At 48.1% G+C, this 24,913-nt stretch overlaps 4 protein-coding genes across 4 annotated transcripts; 2 read left to right on the top strand and 2 right to left on the bottom strand.

Moving 5' to 3' along the window:
* Positions 1-2,253: 2,253 nt before the first annotated feature.
* Positions 2,254-3,488, bottom strand: EDB91DRAFT_357161 (uncharacterized protein). The gene is made up of 4 exons (XM_041326992.1): positions 3,028-3,488; positions 2,787-2,975; positions 2,640-2,736; positions 2,254-2,580 (listed from the first exon to the last, which is right to left on the bottom strand). Exons 1-4 carry the CDS (start codon positions 3,328-3,330, stop codon positions 2,366-2,368), a joined length of 804 nt encoding a protein of 267 aa, XP_041168830.1. The 5' UTR covers positions 3,331-3,488; the 3' UTR covers positions 2,254-2,365.
* A 1,659-nt stretch (positions 3,489-5,147) lies between these two features.
* EDB91DRAFT_1257171 (uncharacterized protein) lies at positions 5,148-6,351 on the top strand (the record flags this gene model as incomplete). The annotated part of the gene is made up of 5 exons (XM_041324281.1): positions 5,148-5,324; positions 5,380-5,409; positions 5,471-5,487; positions 5,537-6,109; positions 6,159-6,351. The coding sequence occupies 5 exons, from the start codon at positions 5,148-5,150 to the stop codon at positions 6,349-6,351; spliced, it is 990 nt and encodes a 329-aa protein (XP_041168829.1).
* Positions 6,352-6,773: 422 nt separating this feature from the next.
* On the bottom strand, positions 6,774-7,469 carry EDB91DRAFT_1088956 (uncharacterized protein; the record flags this gene model as incomplete). Its single annotated transcript, XM_041316547.1, has 4 exons — positions 6,774-6,785; positions 6,812-7,044; positions 7,095-7,374; positions 7,398-7,469. The coding sequence occupies 4 exons, from the start codon at positions 7,467-7,469 to the stop codon at positions 6,774-6,776; spliced, it is 597 nt and encodes a 198-aa protein (XP_041168828.1).
* Positions 7,470-21,056: 13,587 nt separating this feature from the next.
* EDB91DRAFT_1178527 (uncharacterized protein) lies at positions 21,057-21,600 on the top strand. Its single transcript, XM_041320430.1, has 2 exons — positions 21,057-21,151; positions 21,225-21,600. The coding sequence occupies exons 1-2, from the start codon at positions 21,121-21,123 to the stop codon at positions 21,557-21,559; spliced, it is 366 nt and encodes a 121-aa protein (XP_041168827.1). The 5' UTR covers positions 21,057-21,120; the 3' UTR covers positions 21,560-21,600.
* The last annotated feature ends 3,313 nt before the right edge of the window (positions 21,601-24,913 follow it).

The following is a 24,913-nucleotide window of genomic DNA, read 5'->3' as shown; positions in this document are numbered from 1 at the left end:
AAAAGGGTTGTTGACTTGTGAGGATGACAAGTCAGACAACCCGTCCTACTGATGGTGGCGGTCGAGTATGGGCAAGTTATCTCGGATGGGTTCGTTTTTGACTGACATACATAGTCAAGAGATCGCAGATAAGTAATGGTAATGAAAGGTCCCCAGGGGAATTTACGTACGACTCAACACATGCCCAACCTTCTTCAAGGAGTCAGGCGCTGGATTGACCTTGGTCGTTCTATAATTTTTTTCCAGTCTAGGGTCAGTCCAATCAACTTCGAGCACTTAGAGTCCTGGGCCCGAATAGCACGCAAGATACAGCTGCGCGCTACGCCTGGATCCGTATCCTGTGACGAGATCTGTATAATGACCTCCTGTGGGTGTTGCTGAAATAGTTTTATGTCAAAACGCGCGTTTAAAGAACGCGGCGGCCTGCAGCAAACGATCAGACTCAGCTCCGCAGCAGTCCGTTCGGGGGAAACTATTTCGACTAAAAACAACCAGGGTCGACTTGGATGGGATGGTCGCATAAATCACCAGACGTGGCAGTGGCATTGATAGCCCCCATAACGCAGTTTGCTAGCTCCGAGTCCGACTGTTCCATCGTACGATGTTGTTTGCTAGTACTACTAATATGAGACGTTGATGTATAAGATGTAGAGCTCTGGGAACGTCAGTGAGTGGAAGCACAACCCAGCTCAGATAGACGACTGCATCTGACGCTGTGCCGTAATCATGAAGCGGGCTGTGTGAAGTCAGCGTGACGCCTCAAATTCTATAAACGTGAGGACTTAAGGGCAGAAACCTCGTGCGTTGTAGGAGACTGGTTCTAAAGGAGTCCACTGTATGAGAACAAGGTATGCATTGGGGGAATCCCGCGTACTATGTACTGGATGCGACGGGCCCAGTGGGCTAGGAAATCACAAACAGAGATCTGTTTGAAATGAACAAGATGCCGGTTCGGAGCCTGCCGGAGAATCAGCATCACGCGTCCAACTGAGGCGAAACGCCTTTGACTTCACCTTTGTATGATCGTGTAGTCTAAGGGAAGAAAGAGAGAGGAGGTTGAGTGAGACAACGCGACTGTTTAGTTTACAGCTATTTTCATATCGATAGACCAGAATCTGGAAAACTCATTTAGCCGCTTTATTTGTTGTTGGAGGGACACCAAACAGAGGCGCGCACACTAGCTACTTTTATGAATCTTTAACGTAACTTGGGGCTTGTGTGGCAATGCGGGGGCAGTGACGAGACCCTGGAATCGTACCGCACGCACTGACCTGCGACCAGCCGCACATGGTGCACCGTGGTTATTACCAACTGCAGGTGACCTTGTCAAGCAAAATAAAGCCCTCGCCGTGAAAGACACCGTAATGTTGTCAAAGGTAAGGTTTGCTCATCATCAAATGGGCTCCACTTAGTTTCTGCAACCCTGGCATTCTAGCGAGATTGTCGTCTCTTCGTCTCCGTCGAAAACAATGGTTTTTGGATCATCTGACAATGTTGATCCATTACACAAATATATTTTACATACATGCTTGTGAGTCAATCCATGCCTATGTAGTGTTCGTTCGATGGTGGCAAGAGACACCTCAATTCCCGTAGAGCACTTTGTAGTTCAGATAGAAATATGTCAGGAGTGCGCTCGACACATGAAATAAGGTACTGTCACAGTTAGGTATTAAATTCAAAATACTTTTGTGCCTTCCCTTACTGCAACGTCCTGTGCTGTAAGTAGACGAGGACGACCAATTTCCAGAGGTTTTCGAACGACAGAGCCTGTGAGTTGTGAGAGCCGAAGAACTCGATCGACTGTTCGATGGCTGTATCCTGTCACTTGCGCGATGGCCTTCGATGTCATGCCATGTGTGGACATAACAACCCACTGCTGCTTCACAGCATCTGGTATATGTCGCCGATTTCCGTGCATCATGATGATGGTCGGCAGTCGTCGTACTAGTATTCCACAAGCAAGTTATAAAAGTAGCTAGTGTGCGCGCCTCCGTTTGGTGTCGCTCCAACAACAAATAAAAGCGGCTAAATGAGTTTTCCAGATTCTGGTCTATTGATATGAAAATAAGCTGTAATATGTTCAATATTCAAGTCGTTTGGTCGCGAAGAACACGTGACAAGTAATTGCGGGGAACTCCCGAAATGGATACGGACATCCACTGGCCAATGGAAATTCGCAACCATGGACGAATAGTTTTAATGGCTGAGCATTGCTGTAGCGATCTGATCTCCGGATGTTGTGCACAATAGCTCTCCTTGCCTGACCATGAATTAATAGTGCGCTCTCAAACACAATAAGTACTGGGTTAAAAATCGGTACAAGTACATCGGGAAGAACACGTCTTGAAATGAACCGCATGCACTAAGCGCCCTCCTTCTCATGAAGCTCTCCGTCCAACTCATCCTCGCTGTCGTCAGGTTCCGAGTTTCTCTTCCCCCACAAGAACCCATAAAGTCGCGAATAGAATGGCGACGGGAGGATAGAAGCAAACAGACACGCGAAAAGCAAGGCAAAAGTTGCTCCGGTGAAAATCTGAGCCGAAGTCGAAGAGGATAGGAAGCCCGTCACAGATATAGCTAGTCAGGATGTACTGATTAGGAACCAAGAAGAGCGGAGGGCAAGAACAAAAACATACCGAAGAGGAGTAGCAGTAGAGATATAGCGAATATATAGATAGGAATCGAGAGAATCATGATATGACATAGGAAAAGCCATCTATTTCGCTTCAAGGTCTGTTTGGGGTCAGTATGTACGAGCTGGCAGGGGCTTTACGCCTGCTCACCTTGAAGGTTTTCTGCTGTTGATAACTCTGCCCCACGACGGAGACATAAAGCTGGAACAACAGACCAAACAACGAGAACACCAATGATTCTGATAGAAGTGTATACGGTCCATCAGCAGCGTAGTTGATCTGTTTCAGAGGCGGAGGAGTGGAGATAAAGACTGCGACAGTTGTAAGGAGTAATCCTTGCTATCAAAAACGATGAGGAAAGGTCATAGCACTACAACATCACCGCACATACCACAGTGCTCAGTTGATTGAGCTGAGCGAGGTATTGAATATGGAAGCTTTCCCAACCCTTAGGTTCTCGGAAGATCTCCCATATGAAATCCAAATTTGAATGAAACGTTAAGCAAAAGCACATCACGTGGAAGATCAAACGCGGGACAAATGATTTAGGAGGTTTCCACCGAGTGGGGAGGGGCTTAGTTGGCTTAGTCGGCTTCATATGTCGCTTATGGGATCTGTGTTGTGACGGGGTCTCCTCGTTAGCGTTTTGAGTTGGGAATTGCTTGAGGGTGTCGTATGAGACGCCCGCAGACATGGCGAGGACTAGGAATCAAGAAGGTTAGAAATGAGGAAGATGGATGGATGGATGGATGGTGAGGGTTTTAAGCGTCTGGCGCTCTTACACGTTGCAGATACGCATGTATATCAATTATTTGAGCGGCGCACAGCAATGATAGCATCGAGGCACGCTAACCGCAAATTGCCCTTTCTGAGGCAAGTCAGACACCGGTATGTATCTGAGGGGCGTGGAATGATGAGCGCTGGGTGCTCATATCGCTATACGACAGATATATCAATCCATACCAATTTTGGTGAAAAATGGGTCATGACTTGTGAGGATAACAAGTTAGACAACCCGTCCCACTGATGATGACGGTCGAATATGGGCAAGTTATCTCGGATGGGTTCGTTTTCGACTGTTATACATAGTCAGGAGATCGCAGATAAGTAATGGTAATGAAAAGGTCCCCGGGGAATTTACTCGACACATGTCCAACCTTCTTCAAGGAGTCAGACGCTGGATTGACTTTGGTTGCTTCATAATTTTTTTCCCAGTCTAGGGTCAGTCCAATCGACTTCAAGCGCTTGGAGTGGGCCCGAATAGCACGCAAGGTACAGCTGCGCGCGCTACGCCTGGATCCTTATCCTGTGACGAGATCTGTATAATGACCTCCTGTGGGTGTTGCTGAAATTATTTTTACGTCAAAATGCGCGCGTTTAAAGAACACGGCAACCTGCAGCAAACGATCAGACTCAGCTCCGCAGCAGTCCGTTCGGGGGAACTATTTCGACCAAAACTAATGGGATGGTCGCATAAATCACCAGGACGTGGCAGTGGTATTGACAGCGTGCCCCCATAACGCAGTTCAAGCTAGCTCCGAGTCGGTGAGTGGAAGCACACCCAGCTCAGATAGACTGACGCTGTGCCGTAATCATGAAGCGGGCTGTGCTTGAAATGAGCAAGGTGCCGGTTCGGAGCCTGCCGGAGAATCAGCACCACGCGTCCAATTGAGCGAAATGCCTTAGACTTCACCTCTTTCATATTCGAAATCGAACTATTTGCAGTGTGCACAACGGACTCACAACCCTAATTCCTAACCTTCACTTACTTATCCTCATTGTTATTGTGGCATTTCGTCACATACATTCCTTCTTTCCCTCCCACCCACCGCTATCTTATCAAGCAATGGATTAATTTGCATTCCTGGTCAACTAATACATTCCTGATCGTTTTTGCATGACATCACACGAAATCGCTGTTTGTTTGCCCGCCCACCCAGCGGCTCAATCCTTCAGCGTCCAGCCCGAGCTAGCCCCTCGGTCACAGCCCAACCTCACGATGCCTTCGCATTCGATCTCTTCGTCCCTTGGCAACAGTCGAAGTTGGAACAGATTTCTCTTCATCATGAGCCACTCGGCTGCCAGGAACGTTGTCTCCAGTTGCTGAGGCCCTGACATAGAACCTGGAATCGAGCAAAAAAACATCGACCATACTTGGATGTCGTGGTGCAGCTTGGATTTGGGTCCAATACTAGACCGCTCGGGAATTCCACACCGGAGTGGCCCAAATCAGAGACTCAGAGTTTGAAAATTGAGAAACCAAATGTATATCAATTCCAATGCCTAACGCGTTGACATCGTGAACTCTCGTGTAGGTGCAACACGTCTGAGATCTGAGTAGTAGAGAACAGTGATGAAAACAAGATGAAAACAAGTTCAATTCACGCAGTCGGCGCTTCCCGAGTACTATCGTATCAGTTAGACTGTTACGACCCCACATATCATCTTAACCATTTCACCAGTAACTCACCATCAAACCTATATCTTTGCGAGAACATGAGTAGTACTAACATGAACGACTCCTCTGCAACTCCAAAGGTCTTCCATACACATGTTCATCCAGATGCTGACAAGGATTTCCGAGCTATAGCAGCTTCCAGTGAATATCTAAAAGCGCAGAAGAAGCAATTTCGCATGCAATGTACACAGCGTGGCACGACATTGGAGAAACCTCGGAAATGCTCAAAGGTAATGTTCAACTATTTGAATACTGTTACGGACATTCATTGAGCACTACTTTTAGTGTAAGAGCGGTTGGTACTGCTCAGAAGAGGTAAGTAGGATTTGCGCCTGGGATGAACTCGAAGTTGAAGCGCTTCGAACATTATGTGTAGTGCCAAAAGAAAGCCTGGTGAGAGTGCCCAGATCGCTGCAGACTTGGACTCACCCCATGATACTAGGCCCACCCACAAACTGTCATGCCGCAACGTCGAGCGCTCCTCGGGGGCATTCAAATTCATACGAATGTTTGCTTTAAATCCATTGCTCATGAGGTTCCTCCGAGCTGGTATCATCTTCGACTGTGGCCTGCTCGACGATCCCCGGATCGGATTCGACGTGCCGTTTGTGGCACGTGTTGTCATCACTATTGAGCCGAGCGACATCCTCGACTTTATTGGTTTGTATCTTGATCACAAGACCGTTGGGCAGAGGCTTCAGGGGATGGTGCAAGTCAATGCCATCATTCCGTGCCACCCAAGCACGTTTCCCCTTATGCCGAAGCGGCTACAAATTTGGCGTGAGGAGCGAGCAAAGTGTGATGCAGATGGTTTCGCCAATGATCCTGTTGGACTCCTAGAATATGTCGATGGTACTACCTATGCAAAGGACTCATGCCAAAACACAGTAACCAGTGGTTTGTATACCCCCACTAGCGTCTTTGACTGGGCGAGGAGACGTGAGCCCTTCATACGTTACACTGCTGTCACGGGCACTCCGTCCAAGCAACCCATGAATGCTGTGGCGTGTCTAGAGTGGGTTCTCCATAACCGTTCTCATTCCCCTTATCAATACCTTGTGTAGGTATATCAACGTGCATATTAGGGAGGATACGCAGAACCAGTTGCGTTTACGGACCGAGATGACAGAGCAAGACAAGGAAATTGTCCGCGCTGCAGGTCGCAACGAGGACGCACTTCCGGATCCCGCTCGCATACTCAAAGAGAAGATGCAAAGGGAATCTGTATATACTAATATCGTGCATTTGACACGATAAATAGTTACATGTGAGTCTATATATTTTCGGCGATTTTCTTTCTGAACTAGAAAATCACAAGTTATCAGTGGGGTCCTCTCTATATCTGCCTATGCCGAGCATCTGCCCTTGTTAATAGTGTCGATCCAAGTAAGTCAGCGGAGAAGCCAAAGAAGATGATCACTAGGAATAAATTGGTTACAGCGTTGAGGTGCAGATACGCCTTGCATAAGTTGTATCCTCTCGAGTGACTGACCTGCTATGTAACTCAACTTCCACTGATGGTCATAGGTTAAGTGTTGTTTCAGCGTTACATTTGGGACCACAACAAGAACATATGTCTGTCTCTGCAGAATGCGAATAATACACGACGTATCTGTGGTGCCATCCACGCGCGCGATGTATTCGAGGTCCATGAGTTTGTTGATCGCCTAAAAGCAGGATCAGCCGACATTCTAGCGGAGAAACGAGGAGTACTGACCTTCTTGATATCAGGAATGTTGGGGGCAAATCGCTGCGAAAGATGAGAAATCACCTCCTGAAATAAGGCTCGGTTTTTTATCGTCTTGCGCGCCTTCATTATTCGAACGATGGTCTCCTGAATCACATATTTACGGTCTTCTCCGACAGCTTTAAGCACCTCCAAGCTCTCAGCCTTCACCTCAGCCTTAAGCGGTTGGTTCAGGGGGACGTGGATTTTCTTGAACTTGAAGTCTGAGAGGGCGGTATTAGCATTACGGGAATGCGACACAAGCGAAACATACTCGGGTTCAAATCATATTGGTAGATGTTCTCGTTGATCAGGATCTTGGCCTTCACCAAGGACGCAAGAACCTGCAATAAAATTTCCTTGCTGATAGCCGTTGCGGTAATCAGCTCCTCCGACGATAACGTGTCGTGTGCATTGTATTGCAGGAGCACTGCCATTTGGTAAGAACTGGTCATGAGGGTGTACTTCTGATTGAAATAGTTCATCCCGAGTTCGGTTGTCGAGTAATTCCAGAGCCATATGAGCTTCCTACTAAAATGCCTCGTCTGGTAGAACTTGGAGAAGCGGTCGTACGTACGAAGATCTCGGGAGGAATGATGAAATTGCTATCCGGTGCCCTAAGGGGCCAGAAGTCCGTACCAAGAACCATGACGCAAAAAGTTCATGTCATCATTCTGCATACGCTCATTAAGTGCAGTAAGGTCTCGCAACCATCAGGGTTACGATATAAAGTGGGAATATGAGAGACGTTGGGGAGATGGTAATACTTTGTTTGCGCTGACTCAGCCTTACTATGCTTCAAATCACGTCAATGGCCAAGGCCTGGCGTTACTCAGCTGGTTGGATCTGTTGATTTCAAATTTCATACTCGTGAAATGATTCCTTGTTGAAGAGGAAGTTGTTTACTAGTAGTGATTTCTCCACCACAAGTATCTTGTTGATGAGCAGTGGAGATCGAAGCCATCCTCAGAAAACTGCCTGAGGCCTGATGACTTCGCCCGATTCGGGGCTACACTGTAACAACCTCTGTGCGCGTGACTATGTCAGGTTCTTATTTTATATAGCAACGGATGATCGCATAGCTAGATAATTGCTCGTTATGACACTCAGTGAACTAGGTGTCACAGTGGGAATGATCCTCGTGAATGCGCGCTTTTATCGCCAGTTAATCAGAGAACCCGAGTCAAGGTCTCAAGTAGTAGCACTGATCCCGCTAACCAGATCTTTCATTGCTTGTTCACATCAGAGCGCTTCCCTGAACGCACAGCAAACACAAAAGCCACATCAACACTGCTTACAAGTACATACATCTCAACGCAAAAGCATCGACCAAGCCGTATCATATCTGGTTTCTGATAGGAATGAACCTCCAGTACCCCACATCGCCAACGGGATCGCTCTGGAGACCAACCTGAAAAACAAAGTAAGATATCGTCGTTCAAAAGTGCAAATGAAGTATCGCACCTTTGTTCCATCAGCCCCATCATATAGGAACATGGTCTTGCCTAAATGACTCCTGACGCTGAAAAGACAGGTTAACCATACAAGACCCGCGACTATGTGCAGCATACTCACAAAAACTTGCCAAGGTTGCGGTATGATAAGCCCCATTCATAGGGTTCGTCCATGAGAACGACTTGCCCGTCCTTTGGCAAAGCATTAGCAAGGACATTGGAATAAGCGAACTGAACTCACCACAACACCAATGTAGCGGTTGTCGGACGTAGAGATAGTGATATAACCATCACCAAATTCACCTATTCTGGCTTTGATGTTCCACTGCGGGGACGATGAGAAGTGAATACTGGTGAATCTTGAACTTACCTCGATGCGTGGATCAGGTGTGCCTTCTTGACGTCCAACAACATAGACATCGTCACGAAGTCCTATGTGTTGCTCAGGGTAGTAAACATTCTGGAGTTGGTGTACTCCGTCGTATGGAATCACAGGCATCGTGATGTGATAGTAGTTTGAAAGATTAGTCAATAGTGAAGAGCTTTCCAAGAAGATGGGAAAGTACCCTGTGGCGGACTGATGCCTTTATACTTACTGTGGTACTCAGGTTCCGGGCGGGGAACTCGAGATTGGCACTGGTGCAGGCAAATTACGTGCAGTCCATTCCTGAAGGAGTATGGGCTACTGACAGCTTGCATGGAACAAAAGATACTCGTGTAAGTTGCGCGAACAGCAAGCGAGTAGTTTGTCAAGCAAGGTACGTAGAACTTACCAACAAGATCTCGTAAATCAAGCGCCATTTGGGGCCTCACCCTAGTGGTGGACTGAGGACAGCAGGTCTGGAAGCCTACACGTTGTGTTTTATTACGTGCCGTCCATTCATAAGGAGTATGAAATGATCTGACAGCTTGCATGGAACACATGATATTCGGATAAGTCGCGCGAATAGCAAGCGAGTAGTGCCTGTTACTGTTACATACCATTCCTCAAGAAAATTACCAACAAGCTTTCGTAATTAAGGTTGATGTTGGGGCCCCAACGATAGAAGGTAGAAGAATAGGAAGGACTGCAGAAACGTGCCGTCCACATAAGCAATGCATTACAGTTGACGTTCATGTAAGGGACATCAACAAAAGAGCCCGAAGCATGCAAGGCCTTGTGAAGCTTACATGAGCATGTGAACTGTGATTTAGCTTTTAAGACATATGCAACTTGTACACAAGGTCTTACATTGCGACATATATATATGAATATATGCTTCGGGCAGCATATACGGTTCAGGCTCTTTTGTTGATGGAAATGGAAGAAGTGAATTGAAAGATCCACTACGTCACCTTCACGCACCAGCGTCTTATATACATATATGCTGATGCTCCTTCCTGCATCGCTCAGCACCGAACCAGCAATAGCGGAGAACTTGACATGGAGACTAGCGCTGTTGATATAGTCGTATCCAAATATGGGCACGCCGTGCGACGTACGAAAGGCTTGGATGGGTAGATTTGTAAGCCCGTTGGCTTACCTGAGTTCCCATAACCAGCATAAATACTGGATGACTTTCCGTAGGCTCGAAATATATAGATTATAATATCATATCATAAATTTGACTACATTAGGAAGGTGTGCCGCGATGCCGCTGTTCATTTGAGGTGAATTTGCAAACGAATATTTTTTGCCCCCCTCTTTCAAACCTTAATTCTATTTTTGATCTGTAGGGGGGGTACCCCCCCCCCCCCCCCTACAGACTTGAATATCCGCCTTTCGTCCGTTTTAGGCCACTAACGCCAGCGATATTCGCTGACGTAATATGCATTGCTCAATGTGCGTGGCACCACTCGAGGTCACACAAAGGTGCGTCGTCAACATCTTGCCAACTTTGTTGACGCATTTTTCTCCCTCGTCTGTTTAGACTTTAATACCAAGTCCTTAGTACGAAACTACGACCTGACTACGCTGCATCGGCCTGTGCCTCCCATCCCACGCAATATCAGCCAGCGGCTGGCTCAACCAATCCCCACCCTCCGTCAACGAGATGATCATCGCGAAGGATGGGTGTCTCATACCAGAGTTGGGCAAAACCTGTGGTGAGCAGCGAGGTGAAGGTAGTTACATCAATACCCATGGTAGTAATAAACGCTCAGTCGTTCTGGCTGTTGTATAACACCTGCCAAGGGGTGTTGATGTGAGGATTGGGGAGAAGCTGGGGTCAGCAAAGGTATGAATGATGGGGGTTCCGTGCGTCAATGCGCTCTTGCCGTGATACCTCGATCCCACAAATGAGGGCTGCAGCTACCACCTGAGCTCCTTCGTCGTCATGAAAAAGTTCTGCCTCGTTGTCATTGAGAAGCTGGTACTGCATTGCAAGATTGTCCATTGAGGACTGGACTAAATCTAAAGAACTAAGCGTACGGGGGATTATCGTTGCATAGATTAAATTGTTGACAGGATTGCAAATTTATTTCAGGCTCCGAAATAATCTATTCCGGATTATTTAGCCTACGGAAAGTCATCCACTGTCCGAGATAATGAAGCGTGAACTTTCATTATCACTGCCTTTTGGCGTAACGGTTAAGGGACGACAGTCTTGACTACTTACAAGATTGTCTTTAAGGGATGCTACATGAATCGCGTGCGGGCTTATCGCCCCTTTCACGCGCTACCGAACAGGTATGGGCCTTGTCCTGCTGTGCCAGTGGGTGCGACACCTTTCTAGTTTAAGATTAAACGTATGGTTAGCCGCTTTTGCCTACCTGAAGTCAATCTCATGCTGTCACTCCCATCGGCCTGCCTAGCGGCCTCAGCTCGATTCCGCCCAGTGCGCCACACTCCGTTTCAGCACGTTTGGATGAAGGCTATGACTCATGAAGCAGCAAGCAGCCCAGAGCATTAAGTCTTGAGTGTGGAAGCTACAGAAGATTGTTCATAGCACCGCTCCAAGGGCCGAGACATACTTTCACTCAAGACATCCGGTTCTTTATATCCAGGCCTACCAAGCTGGCCGACCAGAAACAGATGGGACCACCTTTTGAAGAGGTGAATATACGCATTTTCTAAGTTATGTATGCTGATTTTTCACACAGGACGTCCAATCGTTGGTTCTCCTCATGATTGAATGACTCAGTTACGCTGGTTGAACGTTTGAGTGGTCTGCACGAGATGCATGCTGACTGTACAATACAGGACTGACTGCATAGCTCACTGAAGGGTATGTATTACGTGGAGCACTGCAGTACAATCGACTTCAGGGCATACATCAAGACTATGAATGCTTGACGTCGAACTGCCACGTATACAACGACCGTACTAGTACTGTTGGTCTTCGCACGGTATAGCACGTCCTATAGGACATGCTGAACATCCTTGAGTACTCAAGTCGCCCTACAACTCCGTCACTCGTTAACAGTATTTTCTTTTTTTACACTTGGGCCCCGTGTCCTGGTTGCATCCCGCCTCGTTCGAACCTTGACCTATTTACCCACGACGCGCAGGTAGGTATCCCGCTGTTGCCGCCAACTTCCTCTCACAATTATTCTTTGTCTAGACCGTTTCTATAGCTCGACAAAACCCATCGCTGGCCACCTCCGACCGTGTCCACTGTCAATATTCCTTGCTATCTCAACCCAACCAACGACGCCTCAAAACCCGTTGAAAATGGGTGACATCCTGCATTCTACACCTCACGGAGAGCTCCCAGATATCCATGACGACTGGAAACCACCCTCTGTTCCTTGCGCTTGGCGTTTCTTTACCATCCTCTGCCGCCTCATTCTCGGACAGCTCAATCTCGAGAAAGTATGGCAGGAGGTGAGACAGAAACACGGCTGGAGGACGTATAGCAATCGCTTGCGCGATATACTCGAGGAGATCATTATGCGCGCGAGCATACTGTTCTTTTCCATTCTGTCTTGCAATACTGACATGTCCGCTTTTGCAGCAAGGACTGGTTGTGTTTGCGGGTTTTGCATGCCTTGTGACCACTCTACCCGTTCAAAACATCGACACCATTAAGAGGGGGCTTTATCTGCGGATGATACTCGTGTCGTGCATCTCGTCCCTTGCGGGATCAGGTTTCTAGCTAGCATTTATGGAGGAATCTGACTCTTTCAAAAAGGTAGGGAATTTCCCCGAAGCATGGATCTCTGTCATCGACCTAACTCATTTGCTCAGGGTTAGAGAGCGTCTAGTTTGGGACGAGCCGATGTCCCGCTTCGCTTTCGTCTGTTTCGCATGACACAATGCCTTCTCGCCTTCTCTTTGGCGTCTCTTGCGGGCGGTAGGAATACCTCTTCGATTTGGTTTTAATTTCGGTGCTGACTTGTTGGAAATTTACCAGGTCTTTGCATCGTCGTTCTGGACATAAATTATTTTACAGACCTTTGGATGATGATCACGGTCGGCATACTCTTGACGTGGTGTGTGCGAGGGATAGTAGAAGGGTCATGTTGACGTACCTAGTGAGTATCTGTACTTGGATTGGCCCTGTGTTTTATGCGCTACGCAATCGTGAGAGACGTAGTGTTTCTTTTGTGGAATCAGCTATATGGTCCAAGAAGCCGTCGTCGTCATGAAGGTGTGCAATGTCATCACACACCTTATTAAAGCCTTCACCATGATATGCATTTTAGGAGGTTTGCAACCGGTCAAACAGGAGAAGCCAATGGACATATTTTATATTCATGTACATAGCGGACAAAGGACGATAGTTAGCGCATCCAATAGGTACTGTCTACATAAGGTTATCCTTGGGGATAATAAATGAGGTTCAAAAAAAAAGAAAGAAGGAGAAGAATTGTGAGAGAATGTCAACGGGAACAGCGGGATATTCACGTCGGCGTTGCATATCAAGAGTACGCCAAGGTTCGAAATACTATTGACGAGTGATATCCGAGTCTACAACATTTACATTTACATGTAAAATCCGATCAAGCTTTGTGCGCAGCGGATCGATGCTACTCAAGCATGCACCTTCAGACTGAAGGCTTAAGTGTAAGTACATGATTTCTGTCCCACGACCTTGGGCTACAAGTGCATGTATGCACGGTGGAAGCAAGGGAAGAAAAGGGGCAGATATGGAGGGGTTCGAAGCGTACAGATCGATTGAACATCTATAAGTGACTGATATATATTAAGTGACTGGGGCAGTAGGTAATACATTGAAAGGGATATTGTTCCACACAGATACTATCAAGGTATGAATGAAAATCCATCAGAAGTCCCCATTCTTTGACAAGAATGCAGCTACAAAATCTCGAGCGTCCTGACGTCCATCATGTCACGAACAGAAGTCATGTCCCTTACTTGCGCGATGATATTGTTATCCGAAGCAATCCTTTGGTACTCCCCAACACGCTGCTGCGCTAGCAAAAGTGCGCCGAAAGGCTGTGCTAGGCGAACAACCAACCTCAACTCTCGTGTATGAGAGTCCGAATCAGTTGGCTCTTCGTCTACAGGAGACCATACGAGTTGATCATCTGACCCAGGCTCCTCCATACCCTGCGTCTCGTCAGCAGAGTCAGGCAGCTCGTTGTCATGTCGATTCCACGGACGGACGAGCAAGAACGGCTGCCGACTAGAACTTGCCCGCGAGAATTGAATCAGGTCATCTTCTGTGGTAATTGATAGGTCGTTAAGCCCGCGTGCCTTGACATCATAAGTGAAACATTTCTGCCGGTCTTGACCATGCCTCCTGCTGAGTGCTGTGACAGGGAATGCGATACAAGGCAGATGCAGCCTGCAGTCCGCGAAACGAGGAGCACTCAGGCGGCCGAGCTCGTTACACAGTGTCAAGGCCAGCTGCACAACGGCGGGATCTTGCAGCGACGAGACCAATGTCTGTATCTGATCTTCAGAAAGAGATGGTGACATGTACGGCAGAATTTTGTATGAGGCAATGTCGGCTGGCAGACAGCTATTGAACTCGGATGATTTTCCGACCCAGTCCAGGGCTGTAATATCGCCGGACTGGGCAATGACGGCCTGCAAGAGTCGTCCGAGTGCCTTCTGCTTCATCTCGCCGTAGATGATATTTAGGTGGATGCCGAAGATGCCAAACAATGAATACGCAATGTCTTCCGGCACCGTGGTTTCACGGTTCGACACCCACTGAAGTTTCTCTCGGGCGCCACTCATCCCCGGACGGAAGTCGGCGAGCGCCCGTGCATGTATACCTGTCGAAAGCTGCATCTCCTGCATGATAGCGTCAGACTTCTTGTGGTTGGAAGAGTGGTCATCGAGATATGGAGTCCAATCTGCTCGGTAGAAGACAACAATGTTAGGAGCCAGGAATTCCTGAACAGTCCATCCTCGCTTGTTCCAAACACTTTGTGCCAATGCGCCCGTTTGCGCCGAAGGCGGGACGTCCGGCAGGTAGACAATCGTAAGAGCTGAGTTGCGATACCAGACAAACATGGCGTTGACGGATCGTTGGAGCTCAAAATTGTTGTTCTGGTCGATGCAGCATGTATCGCTCCATGCCCAGCGGTGCCCTGCATCACGAGCGATCTCGCAGAACTTCTGCAACTTCACAACGGTTCCGACTGGATCCAAGTCATACACAGTTTTGGCCTGAATGTCGTGTAGCAGCGGCTCCTTGGTGCCCCATCTATGCGATAACATGGCCCAATTGAAGTACTTCTCAACCGCTGCTTTGATGGGCTCCGTTTGGAGGGGCGCATGCGTCATCGAGGAAGAAAAGATCTCTTTGTACTCGGTGCTGGCCACGAAGGCGTCGATCTGCGCGTCTCGATTGCATATACGTCCAGTGGAGGTGTTGATTAGGCGAAGCGGAGCGTTTTCCAGTTTAGTGTGAATGGCTTGTCGGATAATGCTTTCAACATCAGACGGACTGACATACGTCTGATGCAAGTCTGCAGAAAGTGTTCATGATTGTCATATTGACGGATGAGGTTCGGGCTTACTTCGTATTTGTGCATCGTCCGACTTCAAGAGCATGGTTTTGAAAGCCTCGATTGCTTCCTCATAGCGCTGTGCTCCATGAAGCGCTGCATGCTTGAGTTCATACCCCAGGAAAGAGGAAGGATTGAGTTCAATGACCTACACCCCCAGTATCAGAACAATTGCTATACAGATGACGAATATTATCCGCACCTTTTCCGCGTCGAAAAGGGCCTCCACATAGAGGTTTCGTTCTAAATTTGCCTTACTGCGGTGCGCAAACAGGGACTCGCATGAGGAGTCAAGCGCAATTGCTGCCGAATACAGTTCAGTAGCTGCCTCGTAGTTCCTTGCAGTAACAGCTTTGTCTCCCTTTGTGAGACAGCGCGCAGTACAGATTTTCTTGAAGGCTAAACGACCCCAGAGTGAGTATCCATGTAAGTCGTCTAGACACAAAGCACAAAGACACTCACCTGTGGACCATTCGAGGTAGCTGTCCTTTGCATCCTCATCAATCATGCGCATCGTGGATTGGTGAGATTCGACTGCTTCGATCACTCGATCAGCACGGAGGAGTGCATCGCACCGCCTTTGGTGGACAGTTTGCCATAATGAATCCAGGTCCCAGCCGAAGAGCTATGCAGCACAAATCATCGATCATTAAAGGTGTCCTTTGGGTTTCGTAGTGACGTACCACTGTGAATAGCTTCAACCTGGGTTCAAAGGGTGCTCGACGAGGGAACAAGTCGATCATCCTGGGAATAGTGTCGTTGAGCTGATCGGCAGCTTCGCTGTACCGCCCGTCATCCAAAGCAATTATCGCAAGCTGCACGCATAGATACGACTGGCGAGTGTGTTCAAGAATGAGAAAACTTCATGAGATTTGACATGACGCTCACATTTACAACGCTGCACGGAAGTGTATCTAAGTGATGACAAGAGGTGGTGAGGTCTTGAACTCGCCACATTGCCTCATCATGGCGACCGGCGTTGAAAAGTACAACAGCCTAGACAAGATGACATCGAAGTATTAGAACGACAGACAGACTCTGAAGATAGCAACGAGAATACCTTGATCAATAATAAAAGGCCGACGGTGATCGGATCACGATCTGAAAATACGAAGGCGAGATCGAAAGCTTCCGTCGCGTCCCAGAACTGCTCGCTGCCGCAGAGGGCGATGGCCTTGGAAATGTAGCCCAATAACGAGGGCTGGATGGCAATGGACTATGTCACCAACTAAACTTAACGTCAAACGTGTCATTATATACAGAGCATCTGACCTTGACTGAGTCTTTAAGGGCCTTGTCCCACTCGGAGTTTCGCGTCCTTACAATCGAGCGATTGGCATACGAGTCGTGGGTGTTGCCATCTGCATCGATCTCTTGGGTCAGCAAGTCTTCAGCAATGTGCAGGTCCCCTGTGATGAGTGCATCGCGGACAGTCTTGTTTATAGCCAAGATCTGCATGAAGAAAGCCCACGTTGCGTGATAAGTAGACGCATTGAAGGAAAAAGCTCACGTCAAACAATGAGATAGTGTCGTCACTGCCAGATGCTTGTTGAGAACGGTAACTTTCACTGTTATTATTGCCAGTGTTGGAGTCATAACTGCGCGACTGTTTGACGCCGCCAAGAACAATATGAATGGATAGACATATCAAAAAAAAAATTGGGTGATAGCGCACCTGCGTGTCACTGAGAGTAAGGCATTGCTGTCGCTGTGCTTTTTCATCGTCTTTTGTCCTTTCTTCCACGTTGTGTTGCTCAAGTATCTGCTTGATAGACCAAAGCAGTACCTTTCCTTCACTACTTCCATTGACAAGCAGTTCTCCATTGGGAGAAATCGCGACAGACCAAAGACTCGCGGTATGTTTGAGTGGATAACTTATGTGCTGGTGTGTCTCTGTGCTCCACAACCGCGCAGTCTTGTCACCCGAGGCGGTGGCAATGAAGGAGCCATCAGATGAGATGGCGAGCGAGTAGATGTAGTCAGTGTGACCAATGCAAGGTTGACCAATCGGGTCTCCATTCGACGAGTTCCAGAACTTGACTGTTTTGTCGTGTGATGCAGAGATAAGTTGTTGGCTGTCAGGCGACCACACAACACTTTGAACCCAACTACGGTGAGCGTCGATTTTGAAAAGAAGCTCGGCGTTACCGGTGCGCCAAACCCGGATGGTATTGTCCGCTGATCCGGAGGCTAATATTTGCCCATCCAGTGGGCTGAATGCCACACTGAACACGAAAGAACTATGACCCTCGAGTGTTTCGAGGGCAGCGCCAGTCTCTGCATTCCATACAACAACCGTGCAATCATTCGACCCGCTTGCGAGTCTCTTGCCATCGGGAGAGAAGCACACCGACCACACCCGGTCTGTGTGCCTCATAAGCGGACCGAGTACTTTCTGCCTGCTTTCAACATCCCAGATGATGATGGTTTTATCCATTCCACCGCTCGCAATTCGCCTGTCGTCTGGTGATACGGCCACTGACGACACAATGCCTGTGTGTCCCTTGAATGGCACTCCAACCAATGTGCCTGTCCCCATGTCCCAAATTTGCAGGGTTTTATCATCTGAACCAGTGACGGCCCGTTGTCTATCTTTGAAGAACGCGACTGCGTCCACGCCCTTCACATGCCCTTGCATTATCATTGGCGTCAGTTGCCTTTTCATTGTCTGCGCCGGCGTCGGATGTCCTGTCAGGGTGGGATGCACTTCTCTTGCTGCATCAGGCACCACTGATATCTCGCGTTTTCCTAGACAGAGAGATCGACGGTCAGTAGTATTTGAGAAGTCGACGAGGACCGTACGTTTAAAATATTGTCGCATTGTGGATCTTGTGGGTGGTGAGTAGTGTTGACTGACCCAACTCATGCAGGCGCTCATGCAGGGTTCTTCCGGTATGGCGTGGTTATGATTTGAATTTCGCTTCTTCCATCATCACTGCCTCCCATTATACACGCCCGTCATGTAGCAGTAGCCCTCCATTCTGCGCACAGCGAACCCGCATGCATCTGGTACTATATCATGTAACACAGCCCACTCTGCAACCATCTATTTCTTCCACTCAATTCACCTTTCATCATCCTGCGTAATGCACCCTGCTTCGCCACAGGATAGATGAAGCATATATAGAACGACTGCTCAGCGTCCATGGATGGGGTGTTACATAAATGTTGACGGGCATGCGTGGGTGTGTACTGGTTTACTTGTCCGCACGATATGATCTGTACCTCTCTAGCCACATCAATATCGTCCACGCTACTAGCGCCAGATTTCATGTGGATATTTGCGCCTCTCTCCTTCTCTCGACGAGATGCTTGATCGATCCCTGAACCGTTATCAGCGATGCGAATAAGTGCGTATTGCAAGTGACTCATGGTGAATCTCTTGATGCTTCTATTGCAGTCGTAAGCAGGAGTCTGGTTTAAAATCGTTTACATCGGGTGATGTTTCATACGTTGTACACACCCATTCTCTTGCTGTCTGGGTACGATTGCCGTGTGCGTATGCTTCCGCGATTCACGCCGTTATGTTTCTCACCACCGTTGCATTGTCGTATTTATTTTGCGGTAGGTGACAAGGTGTACCTACCGATGTGTTTTCTGCACCGCTGACTGTTGTTATGTACCAGGGTTCTTCATCGCTCTTCTTGGGGGGCTTTCTTTTCCTATTCTGCAATGGCTGTTACGCTCGTCCTGCTTGTAGTTGCATTTGACAGGATATTGCAGACCTGACTTGCGGCAGCTTTGTACATGCCACCCATAGATATGTCGCCCCTGGGTAAATACGTCACTTTTTTAAACTCCTTGTTTGTTCCACTTGTAATTCGGTCCCGCTTTGAGTTTAAAATAATCTTTCCCCCTTTCCGCGTCCATGAAAAATAGAGTGTTACTCGCGTATGATGTGAGATTACAGCTTGCGGAATTTATGGTAGGAGGCAATACTTATTTTAATTCCTCCCTGATCGTTGCTCTGCTTCATAGTTATTATTGATGCACGCTGCCGTGTCGAGTCGTGACGCCATCAGAGCGCCAAAAACAGTGCGAGTTTTACGCCAGAGGACTTTCGAAACTCTAGCAAATTCCAATCCAGCTTACGATCAGTTGTGGTGGGTGGGTGGCTGCGCTTCGATCTATTTCGTGATGCAGAAGTGCTCCACGATAGTTCGGATCATACATATGATGGCATAGAGCAAGATTGTGGGCACAGCCGCCTGGGTCGTGAAAGATGTAAGTGACATGGTGTTCCTGGTAGCATAAATAAGTTCATCATTTAGGTAGGCTGGCGTGTAAGCTTATGCTCTCATGGGGCGGATTTCATTTGCTGAGCCGCTAGCACCGTAATATATCATAATGTTCTTCGACAGCCTGCGAAACGAGAATGCTTTTTTGTTCAACACGTCTACTCTTTGTGAATCGCAGGAATAGTAAGTACCTTTTCCTGTAGCCCACGGACACCCAAGGGAAAGCAGTAATTTCTCGCAGCCATGACACCTGTCCGATTTCACGGGGCAAGCATAGCCGCCAAAGCAAGCACGTGTAGATAGAGCCGTCAAGTGCAAATCAACACATACCTACCATGAACATATACCAGTCGGTGGTGCATCTTGTAGATTATGCACGGGGCATGACGTCGTAGCACCGCGGCTGGGCGTCGAGTCCATGGTATCCAAGGTCCTGCAACAAACCTCCTTATTACAACAAAATCTCCGTAGACAGGACAGCGGGAGGGTGATGGGCGGGAACGACGGGTATTGATCCCAAGGAAGTTGAACTGAGGAGAAAAGAGACTTTGAGATATTCCAGATCAATAAGAATGCAAACCTTCAGAGTGTGACTCGATCCGGAACGTGCGCAGACCGCGGGTTTGAAGGGGACATCAACGCAGAGCGGTTGGGTGAATAAAAATCGACGAGCGACACAAAAAAAGGGGTGAACGCAGAGAAGAAGATAAAGTGGGCTATCAATATACGAGTCATGGCTCTTTGAATGGCGCGAACAGGATGTGTGTTTCACTTGTAGCGAAGCGCACATCAGAGAGAATTTCTCTATAGCCGCTGAGGCCATTGTCCACGCATCAATGTCCGTGAGCTGACGCGCCGAAACGGTCACCTCTGGTGGTATTCAATCCCATTTCACAACCTCCCTTCTATTCGTGCAGCTGCCGCTGGAAAACCGATGTGTCCCCCCGAGCAAGATCACTGAATATACAAAGGCGGATGAGGAAGTCAGGCTATTGGTGAAAATTGGGTAGTAATGGAGATAAAATATGAAGACGTTCGTCCAGGACAGAACCAACTTGTCGATTACGAGATGCAGGAAGAGAAAGAGGTTAGCAGATGAACGGCTGCCAGGACAAACGAACACACAACCTTGAAAGAGTGGAAAGGAATAGAAAACCCCAAAGGACTCCGACATTCAGAACATCCGACCTCCCAAATTCCATCATCTTGCCCTTCTCTTACACCGTCTCGATTGTGGTCTATGGACCTGCTTGCACTAATATCCTCTCACATCACATCTGATGCACATAATCGTTGGTACTATAAGGTGGTGTGTTCACATCGAGGTTGCCGTCGACATGTGGCTCTGTGACATGAAGGTAGTGCTTTTGGAACTGGCGTACGCGGTAGGAGAATTGTGGGTTGGAAGATCCCACGTCTATGCGAGGATTAGTAAAGTACGAGCAGGAACACGAGTGAAAAGAGATAGAACGCACTTTGAAAGGGACGCCATGGGCTCAACCTGATGATAATCCTCTCACCTCGACCTTCACAAGCACATCCACGATCTCGATAACAAATCTCTTTCCCTCACGAGTGTTACTCGACCCTTGCAAAAATCGGCCGGTGAGGTATCCATTTCCATCAATCTCGAGTCGTCAGCACAATCAAAGTCTATGGGTTCCCATAGCGTTTCTTGTAGTGGCACAACATTTTGTGAAGGATGATTGTATCTCGGGCTCGGCGAAGGCGTGCTGGACTGGTGTAAGACGGGAGCAGAGTGCAATAGGGGAGGCAGAATCCTAATACAACCGTGGAGTTATTCACCTCAGTGGGGAGGACATCTGCTACACTGTGTAGCTGCCCTCATGAACGACATCCGTTTTTCCATCTTTCTTTCAGACGCCCGGGATGGAGACGAGGAGGGCTCCAGGGATAGAGATGTTTTGGGCGTAGTAGGTGGTTGCGTGAGTGGGGTAGACGCGAAAACGGGTGAAGGGGGAGAGGACGACGCAGTGGTTGAGGTACGATATCAAGTGGAATTGGGTGTCAGATGTAGATGGAACAGTCGGATTATCTTCTATCGTGGACCGATTCGGGGTGAATTCGGTGTGCTTAGATCTTCTGGAGCTAGTGCTTCAATGTTGCAATCGCGACGTTGAACGCACGAAAAGCTAAACTTTAGCCGATGGGTTCAAGTAGTAGTTACGTACATGTACAATTGATTGGCCATGGTCGTTTCCTCGACCGTGCGAAATTCAACTGTCTTCCTTCAGAGTCAGACCGCGGCTCAGGCTGCAGTCCGAGACTGTAGTCACAGTGTTGATCCGACTCCAACCAAGGGTATGCACACCAGGACCAAAAGGTATGGAACTCAAGATAGCTGGAAACCCTACCATCGTAAGTAACGCCATACTACTGTATTGTCCGTGATCTCAATCGCCGTGCATTAACATTTTTGGTTTATAGTGGCATCATCGGTGGCAGAAGCTGTTAACAGGCCGTATTCCTATGCGATCCTGTCAACGTTCAAGGTGATTCCAGACGTGATAAAGACACCTTGTGTCCTATAACCAGCACTTTCTTATCCATATAGTGAAATGCACCCTCAGCCTCTTACATCTTGCTCCAAGACGGATTCGGAGTGGAGCGAGATTTGTATCGTATCGCCAAGGCCCTCGAAGTGAACCGAAGATAATCAGCGCTCTTGTGTGGATCACAACAAATTCGGCGGAGAAGAATATAATCGATCATAACCATCTCACAGTGAGCAAAGATGTGTAAGTACCTTTCGGATTTCGGATTTCGGATTTCTGATATATATTATCTCGTGCTGACACAGGATCATCTTACCATGGGGATGTATAGACATGGAGACCACCTGCCAACTACCAAATCTCCTGAAGAATATGCTACTTTTTGACCATGCTCGAAGCAGGAGGTTCGGAAGCGACCACCGCAACAGAAATCCAATGCAAGAAATTAGCCAAGATAGTGTGGAATATCGCATTCTCCTCCTTCTCAAGTCTCACTGGGTCTTCTCCTGCAGCGATGTTTCGACCTCCACTTGAAGAAGGTCAATTTTATAGTCCTTGACTGCGGAGATACACAGCGACTCTGCCCAAACTACTCTCCCGAGCATGCTCATCGACGCCCAGGGTGGGCTACCTATCGAGGTTGAGGTGATTTTGGGGGAGGTGGTCAGAATGGTGAAGTAGATGGGGTAGACATACCAGTAAGTAGGTTTTGCTGTCTCCGCCATCATAGCTGATATTTTGCCTCCAGCATATTCAAACTTTGTATGCTTTGCTGGCTGTCATTCAGCACCAGACTCTTGGTGGGTTTAGACAGCGCAAACTGTAGATGCAACAACCCTTCAATGCCACGATATTTGTAGAACTTTCAGTTTATTCTGACCTGAGCTAAGCTGCCTATTGATTTCTGAACCCGCCGAGGATTTGGTTCTGCAAGACAGGTCAATAGGCGTACAAAACTTCAATATGCTGCACTATCGGCGTGTCACAGTTACACTAACGGCTTGTTTCCAACTAACGAGTACCACTGCCCCGTATATTAGCAAGTCTCCTCTCCAAGATATCGTTCACGACCAATCACAATATATCAGGCATCACACTCGCGGTGACATGCGGGTACATTCCGACCCACTATTGTTCTGTATTTCTATTCGTTCACATTGCTCTGTACTGTGAAACACCTGTGCAATCACAATGACAACGAGCCCTCGGGCGATCACGACGGCTACAACTTGCAAGCAGTCGATCCTCCGACACTCACCAAGCCTCTATCAAACGTCCATTACACATGACTGCTGTTTTCCTGCGATGCGTCAATAGTATGCTTGTGCACGCCTACAAATGCCTGCAACGAGACCCGTTAAACCGAAGCCTGAGGGCAGTGAAGATGATCCATCGGAAGGCGAGGATGAGGAAACTGACGATGAAGCTGATTCTTTAGATATAAGTCTCTTTTTCAGTACTTCAGCGCTAAGTATCTATCTCCTGAGTATGTTGCTGCATGTTAGTGCCCCGCAAATGCTTCGCTCCCGCACAAAGAAGAAATACAATGAAAGAAGAATTCCTCCAGGTTCAACGCCTCGACCTGCCGAAGAAACGCCCAAGCCAAGGCTCGACAGCGAAAACAAACATTTGAATTGCGCAAGACGTTGATGAGCATTTGCCAACAGCTCCTTCCGGGCCGTGGACATCCAGTCGTGGAAGTAGTGGCGCGCATTCATGTGGTCAGTTTCTCTTTGTTCTTCGCTGATGATGGTTCTGGGAGTCGAATAAAGGCTCTCGTTGAGACAAGCAGGAGGTGAAACTGTCAGTATGCATTCTGGCATCAGCGTAGATGACGTTGATGCAGATAATGGACAGCTTGCACAGGATGTACGATTGTTGTCAAGCAGGTAAATCAGCACACGTCGTTAGTATGCATTAGGCGCTGCCTGAGTGCATGTCCCGCATGTGGGATCCTACTGATACCGGTCGTGTGAGGAGCGCCTAGCGAACGTTCTAGGCCTTCATAATCTCGCAGCGAAGTGGGTGCATTGAAGGGAAAGTGAACGGCGAGTTGAGTAGTACAATTATGTAGTCACAGCATCGACTGTGGTACATGATAGTACCAGACCCGCGTTCTTTCGAGCAGGTTAGTAGCCTAACAGCACAGAATGAAGGACGTCTATGAAGGGGGCAGTGATGATTGAGGAAGCAAACACATACATGCTGTAGCAGCGTGGTATACAGAGCCACCAGGAATCATACATAAGCCCCTACATGAGGTGGGTTATAAGCAGAAATCCAACACTACTCGCCACATTTACAACATCCTCGACGTACGCTTCTTGTCAGCATCAAATATTGACCGCCCATTTTTTCGTCTGGGCCAATACAACATGTCAGGAGTACAGCTCCGACTACTTGAAGTGGCAAGAAAGGTGTATCTTACTGTGAGAGGGCGCGCAACGCCGACGCACATAACACAACCGGCACCAACGCAGATGACGCGAGGACACACGAAGCCAGTGGACGCAGTCGCATTTTTCAAAGACAGCCGACGGGTCGTCACTGGTTCAGCTGATAAAACCCTGCGAATTTGGGATGTGGAGAAAGGAATATTGGTAGGAGGGTCATTCAAGGGACACAAGAACTATGTGTTGTCCGTCGCCATATCACCCGACGACAGGCGAATTGCGAGCTGTGGAGATGATAACACCATCATCATCTGGGACGTTGAGAGCAAACAGATGGTACTTGGTCGGCTGGTGTCGCACAGAGACCGGGTGCACTCGGTGTGCTTCTCCCCCGATGGAACGAGACTCGCCAGCGGGTCAGCTGATAGAACAGTTGTCATATGGGACGCAGAAACTGGCGCTGTCCTCTCAACACTCGATGGTCATCGTTCTTGGGTGTTGAGTGTCGCATTCAGCCCAGATGGGCTAAAATTAGCTTCCGGATCTGCGGACCGTACCATTCGTGTTTGGTGCACCGACAACGCCG

Source organism: Suillus paluster (assembly GCF_016628075.1).
Source record: "Suillus paluster strain FC165 chromosome Unknown EDB91scaffold_253, whole genome shotgun sequence".
Taxonomy (NCBI): domain Eukaryota; kingdom Fungi; phylum Basidiomycota; class Agaricomycetes; order Boletales; family Suillaceae; genus Suillus; species Suillus paluster.
Note: the sequence above shows the minus strand (reverse complement) of the source record. Positions and strands in the feature narration are given on the sequence as shown.